Below are 19,443 nucleotides of genomic sequence, written 5' to 3' on the forward strand. Positions count from 1 at the left end.
TGCATTGCTTGGTGGTGGCCCCCTCTCTCTATCTCTTGGAGATGGCGCCCTCAAAGCCAACACCAACTCTCTCGGTGATCCTTCTTTACCTGTCACATGGCTGTGACCACAGTCAGGAGCGGTGCTCTACTTTTAAGGCTCATGTGATTAGATTGGGCCACCTGTTAAATTTGGGATAATCTCCATTTCAGAGCCCATAACCTTAATCACATCTACAAACCCCCTTTTGCTATGTAAGTTAACATATTCACAGGTTGTAGGGATTAAGTTATAGACATATTGGAGCACCATTATTCTGCTTACCACACTGGTTTATTGCAAGCAAAGAAAGTAAGATAATTTGTTTGCTTTAGATTTTATTTATTTATTTTAAAGAGAAAGCGTGCACGCACATGCATGCAAGCGTGAATGGGGCGAGGGGGAGGATGAGAGGGAGAGAGAATCTTAGGTAGATTCTGTGGTGAGCGAGGAGCCTGCCACGGGGCTCGATCTCATGACCCTGAGATCATAACCTGAGCTGAAATCAAAAGTCAGACGCTTAACCAACTGAGCTACCCAGGCACCCCGAAAGTAAAGAGAATTTCAAAGGCATGGAAGTATAAGTGTGCATATGACATTTAGGGAATAGTGAAGATCCTTAGGTTGGCTTTCCTTTCTTTGTATTTAATGCTTTTTCTCTCTTTGTTTGTATCTTGTCTTTTGCCTGCATTCTCAGAGATCCTCACAAATTTTCCCTTTATACCATTGATAATGTTTTACTGTTTTCTGCCCCCATAGTGGGTCTTAAGTCTTATTTTGTTTTTAGTTTTCCCTTAATTTTTTGTCTTTTTTCTGCCTTCATTATATCATATCCTTTTGACTCTTTATGATTTTCTGTTCTTATTCGGTAGCAGCCATGATTTTTTGCCTTCTATTGAGATGCCAAGTGATTTTCTTTATTTTATTCTGATTTATATAGAAAATTGTTTTTGAGATTAGCTCTTTCTGAATCTTCAGAATCTTTATTTTGCCTGCATGTGTTTTCTTCATAGGCTTATTTGTTTATATATCCTTGAAAGAGGGGAGAGCACTCTCCCTACTTGAAATTTGCTCACAGTGTGTGTGTGGGTGGATTGCCCATATTCTTGGTCTTTGTTTACTGGTACTTCACATTGGTAGCTGGATGGTAAGCTGATATAACAGCTTTCCAACCTAGATTCCAGTATCTGACATGCTTTGTTCTGCTGGACTGAAACAGGATCCTTTCTAGTTCCCATTGCCTGCTATTCTGAACAATCATGTCAGCATGTATTTTTCAAAGTTATAGACCAAATAAATGTGCTATCCAGGCTCTTCCTTTATCATCCTTATCCCCCTTTGTATCCACTGAGCTTTAGTTGTATGGAACTACTGCTCCCGGAATATAATAAACCTCAAACAGCCCCCTACTTCCCTCCCCATTTTAGAGTTCCTGCTTCATGCCCCTTCCCATTCCCCTGCTCTGGGAGTTTATCTCCTTGGATTTGGAAAAAAGACATCTTGACTTAAGAAAAGTTGGAAGTAGAGATTTGTGTAGAGAAGTGACAGTACTTTCGGGAATAATTGCCTAGTTTTTGGTTGGTAGATTGCTATCATTCTAGACCTTTTTAATTAGGTAACAGAGAGTACTGGAGGAGTAATGGATCTTTTTATTTACTTTTCGGTTGGCATAATATGAATAGGCTCATTTTAATCCAGTTCCATCTGCCTTGGAAATTTCCTCCCAACTTCTGGCAGTAGTTCATTATACCTGATTTTTATTGATGGTGTGTTTTTGCCTCCCTTAGGTGAGGAAGTATTGGGGGCTTCTAGCCAATTTTTTTTTTTTCTCTCTCTCCTTTGTTCCTCTTCCCCAAGCCAGTAAATGTTCTTTTTTAAATTTAAGATTCTAAAATTGGAATTTTAGGTAGGCACATGAAAAAAATTAGACCATACTTGTCTTATAACCTTCACAATAGCAATAACCACAAAAACCTGTTTAAATAGGAGCTGTTTGGGAATCCAGCTGAGCCACAGATTGCCACTGCTTCAAAAAGACTTTGGGAGTCTTGCAGCCTCCTGAAGAACTTTAGAGTACTTGAGCTTGATAAAGTCTTTAGATAACTTCAGTTGCTAGTTCTTTACGTTCACCAGTCTTTTCTTCTTCAGTATCTAATCACTAATAATCTTATCCAGTATATTTGTCATTTTTTATTTTTTCATTTCTACAAGACTCATTGTGGTTCCCTTCTCTCTTCAATACTTCTCTCTTCAATATGCTCAGGTTTTTGTTTTCTTTCTTGAATATAGACAACATATTTATGATAACTATTTTAGGCTCCCTGTCTGCTAATTTCATCACCTTTTTCATTTCTGGATCTGTTTCTATTCACTGAGGGTTTTTTTTTCCCTTGTTGCAAGATATATTTTCTTACTTCTTTGCATCCCTGGTAATTTTTTATTACATGCCAGATTTGCAGATTTTATAGTAGTAGGGCTGGATTTTGTTGTATTCCTTTAAATATGTTGGACTTTGTTCTGGGATGTAGTTAAATTACTTGGTATCTTTTGAATCCTTTTGAGACTTGCTTTTAAGCTTAAGATCTGGGGTAGCCTTTACTCTAAAAGGAAAAAGACTTCCCTTTTCTACATCTTGTCATTATAAAAGTCTTTTCCAGAGTAGAGGTTGGAAAACTACTTCCTACAGTCCAAATCCAGACCATAGCCTGTTTTTTTTAAATAAAGTTTTATTGGAACACAGCATACCCATTTATATACACGTGATCTATGACTCTTTTCATTCTACAACAGCAGAGTTGAGTAGTTGTGATAGAAATTATATAGCCAGCAAAACCAAAAGTATCTAGTTCTTTACAGGAAAAATCTGCCAATCCTATTCTAAAAGAATTACAAACTCCTTTGGGGAAAGTTATTATAGTTATTTTGCTTCAAATGCTATTGTACATCCAATAATGTCATCTATATTACCATATTGGGTAAAGGTTTACCAGTATTCTTGAGAAATTATGATACACGAGCTTTCTTGAAAGTGTATCTTTGTTATTTTTAGACATAGTGAAATATGTGGAACATAAGTGGTTTTTTTTAAGATTTTATTTATTTATTTGACAGAGAGGGAGAGAGCACAAGCAGGGGGAGCGGCAGGCAGAAGGAGAAGGAGAAGCAGACTCCCCACTAAGCAGGGAGCCTGATGCAGGGCTTGATCCCAGGACCCTGGGATCATGACCTGAGCTGAAGGCACACACTTAACTTACTGAGCCATCCAGGTGCCCCAAACATAAGTGCTTTTTTAAAGAGGTTTATTTCATTTCATATTTTTGTGTTGTAATATCTATTTTTAGAGTTTTCCTTTTTGCCTTCTATTTTTATTTTTAGATGACCTGTTGGTACTTCATCTCTCTGACCTGATTCGCATGGCATTCATGGCTGCAACCGATCATAGTAATCAGCTGCGGATGGCTGGGCTCCAAGCACTTGAAGACATTATCAAGAAGTTTGCATCTGTGCCTGAGCCAGAATTTCCAGGCCATGTGATTCTGGAGCAGTATCAAGCTAATGTGAGATACTCTGTTTATCTAAAACTTAAAATGGATCCTTTGCATGATCATTAAAGGAGTGAAGATTCCCTGGAGAAATGTATTTGGAACTTCAACTGCATATCTTTATTCCCATCATCTGTTACATAGTTGAATCCCACAGTTGAAGAAACAATAGTATAAAACTTGTCACTATTTTTAAGTTCTGATAGTGTATTGGTGATAAAACTAGAAGAGAATTGCAGCCTAGCTTTTCAGTCTTGTGTTTAGACGTTTAGCCATGCCATTTAAAAGATAAGACATTCAAAGAGTGTTGTGGATTTGCTGACATTACTTTTATATGTCAAGACTTGATAAGCATTTTTAAAAATAAAAAGGGCAACTTTGTATGCTGAAGGGTAACTTTTAATAACAGCAGTTAAAAATATGACTGAAAGAATTACATACCTTCAAAAAATATTGTATTGTATTCTAAACAGAGATACTTGTTTCCTCAGATTTATAACTTTATTTGCGTTCTTGAACTGAGGCACAATAGATTTAATCCTGGTTATGATGGGTTATGTAAAGACAAAGAAACTTAAGTTATCAAGGAAGGAAGACACATTTTTTTTTTTTACTGTAATTATACCAGAACCTTAGCTTCAGATACACAACACCTCATCTAACATGAGAGGCTATGGACTCTGAGAAACAAACTGAGGGTTCTAGAGGGGACGGGGGTGGGGGGATGGGTTAGCCCGGTGATGGGTATTAAGGAGGGCACGTACTGAATGGAGCACTGGGTGTTACACGAAACAATGAATCATGGAACACTACATCAAAAACTAATGATGTACAGTGATTAACATAACATAAATAAATAAATACATAACTAAATAAATAAAAGCTATACCCAAACATACACAAAATTAAAAAGGGTGAATAATGTATGCTCCATTGTTTTTCCATCATAAGTACAGGTGAGGAAGTTATGGCTTCTAGCCCAACTGGCTATAGAAAACCCGTATACAATTATTTACTCCCAAATACCCAACCTATAAGAATGAAGGTTTGTTGTTTTGTTTTGTTTTGACTTTTTACTTAGGAATAATTATAAACTTACAGAAAAATGGGAAGAATAATTATTTAAATCATGTACCTTTACCCTTTAATACTTCAGTCTGTGTTTCCAAAGGACAAGAACACTGACTTACATAACCACAGAACAGTTATCAACTGCAGGAAATTCAGTGTTGATATATTACTTCTATTATAGAATATATATATATATGAATATAGTCAGTCATATTCCGGTTTTATCAGTCAACCCAGTAATCTCTTTCTCCTTCGGTACAGGACCCAGCCCAGCTCTGTGATTAGTTGATAACTGTACTACCAACACTGCAATTAGTTGCCATGTGTTTTCAGTCATGGAGAGGGACTCTTGATCCATTTCTAAACTACTGTTGATATATTTCAGTGACTTACTCTCTTGTGTAAGGGAAGATGTCTCAGATTAGGAGTTGACTCTATCTAATTCCTTATTCAGTTCATACACATTAAATCTAATGTACTTAAGAATCTATGACTGGATTGGCTTATTAAAACTAAAGCTCATATTCCTTCACTTATTACTATGACAGTGGTACATAAATGAATATTTCTTAAGCACCCTTTTTTTAAAAAATTTTTTTAAAGATTTTATTTATTTTTTGACAGAGAGAGAGCACAAGCAGGAGGGTGGCAGGCAGGGGGAGAGGGAGAAGCAGGCTCCCCGCCGAGCAGGGAGCCTGATGTCGGGCTCCATCCCAGGGCCCTGGGATCATGACCTGAGCCTAAGGCAGATGCTTAACTGACTGAGCCACCCAGGAGCCCTGAGCATCCTTCTTTTAAAGTATCTTTTTTTTGAGGTGAAATGGTCTCTGAGGTCTTTCAGTGACTATGTGAATTTTTAGTACTACTCAGTTATTAAAGGAATTGATCCAGTTATATGAGATTCACCCATGAGGTAAATACTGTTAGGATACATTCAGGAAAATATAGACATAATAAAAAAAGAACAGAAGTTTTCTGTTATGTCTAGGAACATGTGACTTTGTCAGAAAATCCTGTTTCCTATTAAAAACAAAGGAAAAAGAAACAAGATTAATTGCCTGTTTTGGTATAGCATTTGTATAGATTCAATAATGATTATAACCTCCTGGAAAGCAAAAGAAAAATGGTAGGTTTGAGTTTATTGTAACTGAAAAGAGAGATAAGGGAGATGTGATAAAAAAGAAAATAACAAAGATGTGTTTTGTGTGTTTTCATCTCCAAAGACACAAGAGGTTTTGTATTAGATTACTACTTATCTTTAACAGTAAAATGCTCATATTCATTTTCTTAGGTGGGAGCTGCTCTAAGACCAGCCTTTTCACAAGATACCCCATCAGACATAATAGCAAAAGCCTGCCAGGTAAGAAGAAAAATAGGGTTTTCTATAGTTACCTTCTTTAAATTAATAGATACCTTAGAATTTCACTTCCAAGAAAGGAGAAAAATCAAATATTTTTATCTTGGAAATACAACAGTGACAGTTTCTTCTTTTATTCTGTATCAAATGATGAAGTAGTAACTGTTAATTGCATCCCTTTTTTTGTCATAGCTGAGGAAATGACTTTGGGATACATAGGTCTTTTATCATCCAATAGTGAACAAAGGTATAAAAATCAGAGGGACTAAAAATAAAAGTAAGATTACAAAATAATTAAAGAATGCATATTAATGATAATTAGGTAATAAAAGATTTTTTTTTATCAGTTTGTGAAAATTCTGTAAGTTTCTGGAGAATTTCACAATATGGAAATTTCATTGCAAAATTAATCCCAGGAGATTATTCTCACATTATTATATTTGAAAAAAGTCACAAAAGCACTTACAGTCCTATGCTTTTGATAAGTCCCTTTTTTTTAATGCCTCATTCTGAAAATGGATTCATGCATTAAGCTCTCATCTTGGAGGAAATTGGATTCTTGATCTGCTTTCCTAAGGACAGAAGAGAAGCAACTCTCTCCTTCTGCATTTTCTGGAGTACAGGGCTGTGGTCCATCATTATTGCTTAGAATCCATAATCAAGCTACATGTGACCTCTAGACAAAGAATGTTCTGCTATTTACAATAAGTGTAAAGTTCTTACTTTGTTTTCTCAGGCTGAATGAGTTTGCCTCTTCCTCCCATTGTTAAGTTTGTTGTTTTTTTTTTTTTAGAGAGGGAGAGGTGGGGTAGGGGCATAGGGAGAGGGGGAGAGAGAATATTGAGCAGGTTCCACGCCCAGTGAGGAGCCTGACACAGGGCTCAGTCTCACAACCCTGAGATCATGAGCTGAGCCACAATCAAGAGTCAGACATTTAACCGACTGAGCCACCCAGGCACCACCCCCCCCATTGTTAAGATTTATTTCTCTGTAGTCTGCTGTCTTAATGATGGCCTTCAGAGAAATGAACTCCTCTCACAAACAGCAGACCAGAGAGAAAAGAGGGAGCCTTGTTAAAGAGAGAGATCTGTGGATCGTAATACAAACGTCAGAGTTAGAGCAGGCCGTTTGGTATGAGATGCCGACACACAAACAATCAGAAACCATAATCCTGTATAAATAAATGTATCATGATGATGTTTCAGAGCATAGTATTTAAGCAGACAAAGCCTACAAAGCTCCTGTTCATAGAAAAGCAAAGCCTATTCAGATTTCATCTTGTGGATGAGTAGTATGAAAATCTCCTGTTAACTGAATTTGCCTTCAACTTCTTATACCTTATGTGGCTGTAAGCTGCTTTTCCTGTATGAAGTTTCTTCTTTTCTACTTACACAGGCTTACGTTCTTGACCTCCTGTCCAGTTTCTGGGAGGAAACCTAGTTTTTTTTTTTTAAAGATTTTATTTATTTATTTGACAGAGAGACACAGCGAGAGAGGGAACACAAGCAAGGGGAGTGGGAGAGGGAGAAGCAGGCTCCCCGCAGAGCAGGGAGCCCGATGTGGGACTCGATCCCAGGACCCTGGGATCATGACCTGAGCCGAAGACAGTCGCTTAACCAACTGAGCCACCCAGGCGCCCGGAAACCTAGTTTTGAAACAGATGGACAATGGGTTGCAAGTTCCTTTTTCTTAAAGGAAAGTAAGGAGTTGGTTTTGGACAGATCATGAAACATGGCATCCATTTACTAGAACAGATGTCATGTTAAACCTGAAACTGAATCAGGGTAATTTTTAGGTATTATAGGGAGACTCTCAAATGTAACACAACTGGAGACAGTAATCAGTGGTTTAATAAAAAAAAAAAAAAATCCTTTAAATCAGCATAGGAATCATAAACATATATTTTAAATATCTTATTTCAGATTAAAATGGATAAATGTAGGTTCATGTACCACTCTTGATATAAGGCCAGGGTCTTTTCTCTGAATATGATTTTGCTGATTCAGTGCTACTTTATCTTTTTTCATAAGCCAAACCTATAATGCAGAACCTGCAGTTTCTACTTTCATACTCTATATTTTTTTTTTTTTTAAGATTTTATTTTCAAGTAATCTCCACACCCATACTGGGGCTTGAACTCACTAGTTGCATGCTCTACTGAGTTGCATGCTCTACTGACTGAGCCACCAGGCACCCCGAGTTTCAGGTTCTTTAAAGTGAGGACTTGTGATTATGGAGGCAAGCTAACACCACCAGGCCACCCCTTCCTCATCAACATTCTTCCTTTGACTCTAGTGTCCCTGCACTTGCCTGGTTTTCCTTTTGCTCTTCTGGCATTTTCTTTTCAATTTCTTTCATTGTTTACTCTTATTCTGCTTGTCCCTTAAGTGTAACTATCTTCCCTGTGTTCTGTCCTTACACCTTTTTTTTTTATACATCAGTCCTTGAACAAATTTACTGATAACATTGCTTTAGTTATTACCTGTTTGTGGAGAGTTCCCAGATCTCCCTAGTTATTGTTTTTTAAAATTTTAATTCCAGTATAGTTATATTAGTTTTGGGTGTACAGTATAGCAATTCAGCAGTTCTATGCATTACTCAGTGTTCATCACTATAAGTGTGCTCTTCTCCCCTTCACCTAGTTCCCCCATCCCCCCACCCCCTCCCCTCTGGTAACCACCAGTTCTCTATAGTTAAGAGTCTGTTTCTTGATTTGTCTCTTTCTTAACCCTTTGTTCATTTGTTTTGTTTCTTAAATTCTACATATAAGTGAAATCATATGGTATTTGTCTTAGTCTCTGACTGGCTTATTTCACTTAGCATTATACTCCGTAGCTTTATCCATGTTGTTGCAAATGGCAAGATTTCTTTCCTTTTTATGGCTGAGTAATATTCCATTGTATGTGTATATATGTATGTATGTGTGTATATACATGCGTATATATACTACATTCTCTTTACCCATTTATCTGTTGATGGACACTTAGGTTGCTTCTGTAATTTGGCTATTGTAAAAAAAAAAAAAAGTAAAAAATAGAACTACCCTATGATCTAGTAATCACACCACTAGGTATTTACCCAAAGAATACAGAAATACTAATTCAGAGGGATGCATGCACACCTGTTTATTGCAGCATTATTTACAACAGCCATCTTTGATTCCTCACACTTTTTGCAAGTCTCTGGCCCCTCCCCTAAAAATATTTAATTGGTTTCCAAATCCTGTGATTTCTGTCTCCAAGGCTTTCTCAGGTGACACTCCCTTTTCATTCCATTCCCAGCTTGATCTATATCATCTCTGTCCCATAATATTGTAATAGTCATTTAACTGAACACATTGCTTACCATTTAAATACGTTCTTTCCTGGTATAAATACTGGAACAATCTTCCTAAAGCACAATTCTTTTTTTTTTTAAGATTTGATTGATTGATTGATTGATTGAGGGGAGTTGGAGGGGCAAGGGGAGAAGGAGAGAGAGACTTGCAAGCAGACTCCATGCTGAGCTCGGAGCCTGACATGGGGCTCGATCCCACAACCCCAAGATCATGACCCAAGCCGAAATCAAGAGTCGGATGCTTAACCAGCTGAGCCACCCAGGCACCCCCAGCACAATTTCAGTTGTAATCTCCCTGCTCAAAAGCCTTGGAAACTGATTGCCCATAGAACAAAGTCTGAATTCAGTTTGCATGGAATTTAAATTGTAACATAATCTGATCCCAGTTAATTTTGCTAATCTCATCTCTTTTCCCATGTAACTCCTCTGTATTTATACACACAGACCTTCCTGATACCTAAACATTCCCATTTCTTCTGCTAAAAGTAATCTCTCCCTTCTCTGTTTTTAAGTGTAGTATTGCAGTCCTAAAATGTTCATTCAATCTGTGTTTTCTTTCTTGAGGACAGGGACTAGATTTTTCCCCTTTATTTATTTATTTTTAAATCTCTTCCATAGCACCCAGAATAACCCTTTGCCTGTAGTAAGCAGAAATGTTGAAGAATTATTCACAACTGAAGTAATTCAGGCAGAAATTTTTTTCCGTTAAAATTTTTGTCACATTGGACAATGGAAATAAAATAAGTAAATACTGTTAGTTTTCCACATAAGAGTATAATAACTTCCATCCTTGTTGTTGATTTGTTATTCAAAAATAATGTTGAAGCACAGCATTCAGGGGTTTTTTTGTTTCATTTTCTTCATTGGTATTTTGTGTTTCTTCCCCCAAGGAAAAAAAAATCATATTTACTTCCTACTCTTATATGTTAATATTAATTTTTTTATAGAAAATTAAAAATGTTTTTCTTTGGCTAGGTGTGTAGTACATGGATTGGAAGTGGAGTTGTCAGTGATCTCAATGACCTCCGTCGAGTGCACAATCTGCTTGTCTCTTCTCTGGACAAAGTGCAGGCTGGAAAAGGATCTTCTAGCCAGCTGTACCGAGAGAGTGCCACAACTATGGAAAAACTGGCTGTTCTCAAAGCGTGGGCAGAGGTAACCACAGCCTTTGTTTTTGAACCATTTCTCCATCCATGAGAAAATGTTCCCCTAGTCCTGTAGGTAAAAACAATTTTATTTGATTTTTGTTGTTTTTTAAACTGACCTTTGGTATGCAGTGCTTTTTGGAAATCTGTTATTTGCTCTTTCTCACTGAAATATGTATATATTTATGTCTCAAAAGAGCTCTTATAAACCTTTGAAAGTTATGTTTTTTGTTTTTTTAAAGATTCTATTGATTTATTTGACAGAGAGAGAGACAGCAAGAAAGGGAACACAAGCAGGGGGAGTGGGAGAGGGAGAAGCAGGCCTCCCGCGGAGCAAGGAGCCGGATGCAGGGCTCCATCCCAGGACCCTGGGATCATGACCTGAGCTGAAGGCAGATGCTTAACGACTGAGCCACCCAGGCGCCCCAAAAGTTATGTTTTTTAATCAGTTTTTTCAAAATTTCTATATTGAGAAAGGGCTCCCCTAACAAATTATGTGGAAATTAGGCAGCACAGAGTCTGATGATCGTAACATGGGTTGCCAGTCAGCTAGTTCTTTGCTGACTTGCATTAATATGCTTGATTCACCTACCAGGAAGGCTGGCATAGTTTAGTATAAAAAGCATTAAATGTTAAATCAGAGGCCCTAGAACAGGTTCTCTCTGTCTGTAATTTACCGTCTTTGTGACTTTGGTCAAGTGATTTGATCTCTCAGAGCCTCAGTTTTGTTTTTTGTTTTGTTTTTTCATTACAATGTGGAAAAATATCTTCTTGTAAGGCAATGTATATCAAAGGACAATTGTGATTGGCACTGAATGGAAGATAGATTATTGCTTTTAAAAAATTAGATCAGAACCTCACATAGGGGCGCCTGGGTGGCTCAGTCGTTAAGCGTCTGCCTTCGGCTCAGGTCGTGATCCCAGGGTCCTGGGATCGAGTCCCGCATTGGGCTCCCTGCACCGCGGGGAAGCCTGCTTCTCCCTCTCCCCCTCCCCATGCTTGTGTTCCCTCTCTCGCTATGTCTCTCTCTGTCAAATAAATAAATAAAAAATCTTAAAAAAAAAAAAAAAAGAACCTCACATAACTAAATTAATAATGCACGTTTTTATTGACACCTTTTTCTAATTTAAAGTTTTGCAGCTCATGCCTCAGCCCTGAATGCTGTCTAGTAATTCTTTTCCCTGCTGATCTTCTTTACCGTTGTCATGCTCTTCAAATGCCCAGCATATTCTAGATTTCTCTCCTGAAGACCTATCTTTGCTTATACTTTTTCACTCAGAAAGCTGAGGATATCCATTTTCCATCTCCTCAGAGTGTTACCTTGAAATCTTTAGACTTTCATAAGTTGGGAACTGTCCTTTCACCTGTTAGTTAATGTTAGTTAAGCATGAATGTGAAGGGGAGACTTTCCAGCTCAGTGCTGTCAGTCATGCCCACTTCTGTATCTTCAGCCTCTCCCTCTATGTGCTCACTCTTCTTGCCTGCCTTCCTTCCCACCTAAGTGTATCCTTCTCCTCACTGCTTTCGCTCTCTCCTCTTCAGTCTCAGTTCACTGAGGGAGTTTCAGTATCTTCACTTCCTCAACTCTTGGTCACCTGCTTCTCAGTCCCCCACAATCTGGGGTCATTCTCACTGTGGCAGGCTGGCTGGGTCTGAGGACCCAAAGGGGGTTGTGCAGGACCAATCAACAGGATCCTTGGCTTCGAGCAGGATCAAAATCAAATGCACACCAAGAGGAAATGAGAGCAGGGTTTTATTGAAGCTTTAGAGACAGCAGATACAGACAGCATCTGGAAGACTTGGAAAGGAAAGGAGAGTGAGTCTCATCTTTGCTTGGGGCGTGGAGTTTTTATTGAGGATGGTGGTCTGGTGTACATGCCCTTTCACACATCCAGGAACTGATCAAGACAAGGAGTGCTCAGGTGTCCTGCCTAAGTCCCTTATGCCCTGGAGCTCTAGGGGTCTTGGTGTCAAGGTGTCTGGAGTCAGTGGTCGTGGAAAACGTACATGACGACCTCACCTGGTCATTCTTTAGATGTTGTCTGTTGTGCTGAAAGACTCAAAAGAAATCATTAAGTCCTTGACTTTACAAGGAGGACATACAGCATGGGTAAGGTGGGTGCAGATCCCAGCAAGCAGGAAAAGGAGCAAAAAAAAGCAGCTTTTCATGAGGTCCCTTCAGTTTCCCTGTGTCCTCACCACTCCATTGGAATCACTCTCACTAAAGTTACAAATCAGAGAGTTATCTGTTATCACTGTGCACTCGTCAGTTTCCGTGTTACTTGGCCTCTCTGCAGCATTTGATATTGTCTCCTCTAGAAGCCCTTTGTTTTCCTTGACTTTTGTGACACTCCTCTCTTGCTTCTCCTGTTTCCTTTTCGTTATTCATTCTCAACATCACTTGCTGGCCTCTCTTTGCCTGCCCGCTCTTTAAATGTATTTTTCTTGTCCCTTTCCTCCCTCTTCGTACTTTATGGGCAGCTTCATCCATACCCGTGGCCTGTAGCTTTAACTTGCATATTAAAGATTGTAATTCTGGGGCTCCTGGGTGGCTCAGTTGGTTAAGTGACTGCCTTCGGCTCAGGTCATGATCCTGGAGTCCCTGGGTAGAGTCCCTCATCGGGCTCCCTGCTCGGCAGGGAGTCTGCTTCTCCCTCTGACCCTCCCCCTCTCATGTGCTTTCTCTCTCTCATTCTCTCTCTCTCAAATAAATAAAATCTTAAAAAAAAAAAAAAGATTGTATTTCTGCTTTTCCACCCAGACCTCCTAAATTCCAATCCCATATTTTTAGCTGTTTATTAGACATCTCCCCTTGGATGACCCATAAGTACTGTACACCCAACATGTCTAAAAAAAATACTGTGTTTTCTCTTTCTTCTTTTTTCCTCTTTATGTCAACTACTGGTCCTACCTCCTATCTTCAGGCCAGAACCTAGGTATTAGTATTAACTGCTTCTTCTTCAATCCCCTTCATCTTATATCTAGTAGGTAACTAATTCCTGTGTATTTGACTTTGTTAATGCTATCTTTGAAAATAATGTCATATTGTTCTGATAATAAAAATACCTATATTCACTACACATATTCAGAATATAGAGAAAAGGTATTATTGGAAAAAATCTGTAATCTTATCCTCTCTGTAATCATACTATCTTATCATCCAGAGATAACTATTTTTAATATTTTGGTGTATATCACTATGCATATATGCACATACAAATCTATTTATATGCCTTAAAATGTGTGTATCTATCTATATCTTTTTTTAAAATAAAAATAGAATTTTATTCAACATAGCAACTATTTTTTTTAATTTAGCAATAGAGGGGCGCCTGGGTGGCTCAGATGGTTAAGCATCTGCCTTTGGCTCAGGTCATGATCCCAGGGTCCTGGGATCGAGCCCCACATCGAGCTCCTGGCTCAGCGGGGAGCCTGCTTCTTCTCCCTCTCCCTCTTCCTCTCCCCCTGCTCATGCTTTCTCTCTGTATCTCTGTGTCTCAAATGAATAAATAAAATCTTAAAAAAAAAAATTTAGCAATAGATTATATATACCTTTTCCATATCTATAAATAAATACTTCCTCTCTTCTACCCCTGCCTTTAGTTTGAGTCCTCATCATCTGTTACCTGGTCTATGCAGTTGCATCCTACTTTTTTTCTACTGTTAGTCTCCCCCACCTCCACCTCCAGCTGTTACTGTTCAGATTGTCAGAATAATCATTCTAAAATGCAAATTTGGGCAAAGAATATGAATTGACAATTCACAGAGAGGAAACAAAACTACACATAAACATATGGGAGGGGGGAAGAAATATAGAAACATTTCCCAGCTAAATTAACATCATTTTTAGAATAATAGTATTAGTAAAATTTTTCTAAAGGGTGATACGTATCAAAACACTTACTAAAACCACACATTAGCTGACCAGTTTATCATAAGGAATATTAAGGATATACACAAAGACTCTGCTGATGATGTTTATTTTGATGTTTATTTTTTTCTCAGAAAAATGGAAATAACTTAAAAGTATGTCTTGATCCTAAGAGATGATGGAATTAAGTGAATCGAAAATTGGGTTAAAAGTTATTCACAGGGATGCCTGTGGGGTGCAGTTGGTTGGGCGTCTGACTTGGTTTCGGCTCAGGGCGTGATCTCAGGGTCATGAGATCGAGCCCTGTGTTGGGCTCCACACTCAGTGGGGAGTGTGCTTGGGACTGTCTCTCCTCCCTCTGCCCCTCACCACCGCATGCTCTCTTTCTCTCTCTCTTTCAAATAAATAAATCTTTAAAAAAAAATTTTAATTAAAAAAATAAAAGTTATTCACACAGTATTATTTAAAAGACTATATATATACAACATGTTTAGAATACTAATGGTATTTTCTCATTTTCTTCATTTTACTTATACTTCTGATTTTTCTCTTTTTCTTGTGTAATATCTAATAAGAAAGATAAGCTAAAGATTGTTTAAAAAGAAGTCTAAAAAATATATTCTCCTGTATTGCAAGTAGCAATGTAAATTATAGAACCCTTTTAGAAAGGTTTTGGCAGTGTCTATTCAGAGCCATAAAAATATTTGTAATCACTAATGCAATAATTCTGTTTCTGGGACTTTATCTTAGGGAAAAATATCCAAAATACAGGAAGGAAATGTTTACAAAAAGCTTTACTTGGAACATTATTTATAATGTGAAGAACTGTACACCTTTTGCCTTTGAAAATTATATCTTATCTTGTTAAGATTCCCAATGCTAAGTAAAGAATCAGAAGTAAATATAAAATTTCAATGTAGGGAAATTGTTAGATGTATTATGGCTCATCCCCTACAGCCATTAAGAGTAATGGTTATGAAGACTAGCATTTCATGGGAAAACCTTATGATATGTTAATAGATAAAATTAAATACAAAATTCTTTGTACAACAAAATTACAATTTATAAAGATAGAATATGGTAACCTGGAAATTGGGATTATGAGTAATTTAAACTCATTTTCAAAACTTTTTGTGGTATAATTTTAAAATAAAATTAAAAGTTCAGAAAAAATACATAATATCTGATCTATAAATCCTGCAGTGACCTCTTCCCTTCCCCATTGCCTATGGAGTAAAACCTTCACCTACTTCTGCCTCATGTTCTGTACTCAGTCTATACCAATTGCCAAAGCCTAAATGAATGCACAAAAACAAAAACAAAAATAACTGCAACAAAGAAGAATCTTTAAAATTATGTTTTAGGAAGTTGCTGTTATACATCTTTTTGGTTTACTAAGTGGAGAGAAAGGATACAGATAATATATATGTGACTAGTAAATTATATGCTTGGCTCAATTCTCTATTATAAAGGCCAGATTGCTAAATATCACTTAAGAGGTTAGAAGGATATTTATGGAAATCCTTTCTCTGGCCCTTCTCCAATCCCCCTCCAGCCTTTTTCTTTGAATGCTGTTTGATTGTATCTAATAAGTCTGTGAAAGTGGAGGCAGTAAACAGGAAGTTATACCCTATGACCAAAAAGAACCACACATAAAAGGGGGCTTTGTAAAGTATAACAAGAGAAGCCAGAAAAATTTCAGAGAACCCTGCTGAAGGAATATTTTTTGAGAGGAATAGTCAGAAGTCAGATCGATAAAAAAAAGATTGTCTCCAAAGCAGGTAGAATTATTCTTTGGAGGTTGTCAGGAAATCATGAAGTTATAGACTTTTCAGTGTCTATACTCAATTACTTTCAATAATTCAATTGTATAATCATAGCAACTTAGATTATATCATCTCTTAATATTATGCCTTGTTATTTCCTCCTCCTAAATATCTTACTAGGTATATGTGGTTGCTATGAATATTAAGAAGGAAGCAGAGTCAAAGCCAAAAAGAGCAATGAAAAGTACTGATGATGATGATGATGATTATGGTACCATAGATGAACTACCACCAGATAGTTTAATAACACTCGTGCAACCCGAACTGCCAACACTCAGCCGCCTATGGTTGGCGGCATTAAAAGACTATGCGCTTTTGACTTTACCGGCTGAATTTGCTAGTCAGCTCCCCCCAGATGGTAAGTACTGCATTCAGAGTTTTGCCTTTATGGAGTTCAGAGTAGTAATTATATGGCAACAATAATAATTAATAATATTATAGTGTAACTTACCCACCTTAAATTTATAAAGTGAGTATAACCCCTTAAATTTAATTATTTAATTATTAATAATTTAATAATATAATTTAAGATGTAATGACATGTTAAATTTCTGTGGACTTGAACTTGGCACTCTCTCACTTAGGGCATATTCTCTGTATTGAATTTATAAATTCAAATACAGCATTAAGCTCATTTGTTAACCCAAGCAAAAAGTTCTCACTGTTATAACAACTGTATCAGCTAGAGTACTCTAAATAACCATGCATAACAAGTCATTATGCATAACTATGATGAAGTTTATTGCTGTGCTAGTCAATGTATGCAAGGACAGATGGGGAAGTCCTCAATTTGGTAGTGAAAACAGGAGTTAAGGAAGGATGGCAGAGGAAGGGTGAAAGAGAAAGACAGAGTTCCCTGGCTGTGGTAGAAAGAGAAGGTAACCAGGGTTTTAGGGAGTCTCTGGCAACAGTGAAGAGGAGGCCTGTGACCACAGGGTAGAGGAAGGTAGAGGATCCCCAGCAGCATCTGTAGGTGGAGAGGAAAGGCTAGAAACCCTAGCATTGGTGAGGAAGACACAGGCCCTCCAGTTCTGCGGCTGCAGGAAAGACGTTACTTTCGGTGGCTTTGTAATAAAGAGAATCTCTTTGGCCACATTGCTCTTTTGTACATGCTATGGTCTGAATTTTGTGTCCCCTCCAAATTCATGTGTTGAAACCTAATCCCCATTGTGATGGTATCAGGAAGCGCGGGCCCTTTGGGAAGTGCTTAGGTCAGGAGGTGAAGCCCTCTGGAATGGGATTTGTACCCTTAGGGAAAAGACCCCACATTGCTCCCTAGGCCCTTCCACCATGTAAGAATACAGCTGTGAGTCGGAGAGATGGCCCTTACCTGAGCGTGTGGGCAGCCTGATCTCAGACTTCCCCCTTCCAGAACTGTGAGAAATAAATTTCTGCTGTTTAATAAGCCACCCAGTCTCCGATTTTGTTATAGCAGTCCAAATGAACTAAGACAGTAAGTAATGAGTATTTTTAAGTTAGTTGTTGATAAATGGTTGACCACTTACAATAAAAGTAATGGCTTTGATTGGCTTGATTATTTTACAGGTGGAGCATTTTATACTCCCGAGACTATTGATACAGCTAGACTTCACTACCGGAATTCGTGGGCCCCGATTCTCCATGCAGTGGCACTTTGGTTAAATAGCACAGGATTTACATGTTCAGAGTCTGCAGAAGCAGCAGCCGTACCTGGCTTACAGAAACGTGCTACACCCGTCAGTTTAAACCAGGCATCAGGAGCAACACCTAGTGCTAAATCTTTGCCGGAAATTAACAAAGACAGAATGCATCTGATTTTAGGTAGGTGTGTCATATTGATCTATTTCAAGATGTGTCACTTCTGAAATTCATATCTGTAGGGAAGAAAAAGTTTCCTTCTGTCCCTTTAGGTTCTGTGGCTGGCCTAAGAATTAAATTGATATAAGACAGATTAACAGGAGAAAAGCATAGAGATTTAATATTTTCAACCTAAAGTAGCCATTAGGCCCAAAAACTTACATGCCATTTTACACAAAGAACAATAAATTGTGAAGATGTGACCAGACAAAGGGGTTTGGGCTGGGGGCAATAAATTGTGGGACAGGGATTAGGAAATATATGGGGGAAACTAATATTAATAGGTTTGTACAAGTCTGTTTCAACACTGACTCCTAGTCTTCTCTTCCTGATACAGAGAGGGCACCTTTCTCATGAGAAATTTTATGACCTGCTTTTAGGTGGAAAGTGGTCAGAGAGCCCTTACTGCATCTGCTTGCTGTTTATCAAGTACCTTCAGCTCAAAATAAGCAATATGCCAAAGAGGCATATTTTGGTGTGGCATGTTCCAAAATCCTTCATATCTTTCATTTTAATGCTACAGAAAAGTTTTATATACCACAGTCCAGAGAAGGAATAATAAGAGGAGGATTTTTTAACACATTTTCTAAATTGTTAACTGAATTTTTAATAGGAAAATTCAATTATTAAATACTCAAAATTTTAAATGTCAGGGCGCCTGGGTGGCTCAGTCATTTAGCGTCTGCCTTTAGCTCAGGTCATGATCCCAGGGTCCTGGGTTGGAGCGCCACATCGGGCTCCCTGCTCAGCAGGAAGCCTGCTTCTCCCTCTCCCACTCCCCCTGCTTGTGTTCTCTCTCTCTGTCAAATAAATAAATAAAATCTTAAAAAAAAAAAAATTTTAGCTGTCGTGTTCACTCACAGAGCAATAGTGAATAATTTTCAAGAAAAAAACTACATTTTTCTTTTTCAATGGCAGGTTTTCTTTTTACCTGACACTTAACAGGTTGTCCTATGAGGAAATAATAAAATGCAAAGTTAAAGCAAATTTGAATAAATCTCAATTTATAAATGCTTTATAGATGCTCTTTTAACATTAAGATATTAAAGAATCTAATGAGGCTCATAAGCAGTTTTATATTTTCTGGGAGGGAAGAGGAACACAGTTGGTAAGGTGAAATTATAGAACTCATTAGTAGATCTCCTACATGAAAATAAGAGAGACTTCTAAAACAATGACCTTATCCTTATGCAAATTAAGAACAATTGTTATCCATGATAATCCATTATGCCTGTGTAGCTTGCCACTAAAAAATCTTTGTAGACATGAAAATTGTTTGGTAACCATTTAATGAGAAGTAATTTTATAATTTTCATAAGTTTATTTTTAATGTATTATTTTTTAAAGTCCTAGAAATAAAAAATTGAGTATCTTCTTAATCAACTTCACGACCTTGGAGCTGCCTCCCTCTCCTAACCTTCAATTAGATTATTTTTTTTTT

General features: G+C 37.6%; 1 protein-coding gene across 2 annotated transcripts in view; it reads left to right on the forward strand.

The window, feature by feature from the left end:
- Positions 1-19,443, forward strand: part of HEATR5B (HEAT repeat containing 5B) — a 103,925-nt gene that overhangs the window by 63,527 nt on the left and 20,955 nt on the right. For both annotated transcript variants that reach the window (XM_081796918.1, XM_081796920.1), the window contains exons 25-29: positions 3,394-3,575; positions 5,923-5,991; positions 10,300-10,479; positions 16,287-16,524; positions 17,712-17,966. In XM_081796918.1, coding sequence (XP_081653044.1) covers positions 3,394-3,575; positions 5,923-5,991; positions 10,300-10,479; positions 16,287-16,524; positions 17,712-17,966 — 924 coding nt within the window. The remainder of the gene's footprint in view (positions 1-3,393; positions 3,576-5,922; positions 5,992-10,299; positions 10,480-16,286; positions 16,525-17,711; positions 17,967-19,443) is intronic.

This window comes from Leptonychotes weddellii, chromosome 10, assembly GCF_054177405.1.
Source record: "Leptonychotes weddellii isolate Sample4059 chromosome 10, ASM5417740v2, whole genome shotgun sequence".
NCBI classification, from domain to species: Eukaryota; Metazoa; Chordata; class Mammalia; order Carnivora; family Phocidae; genus Leptonychotes; species Leptonychotes weddellii.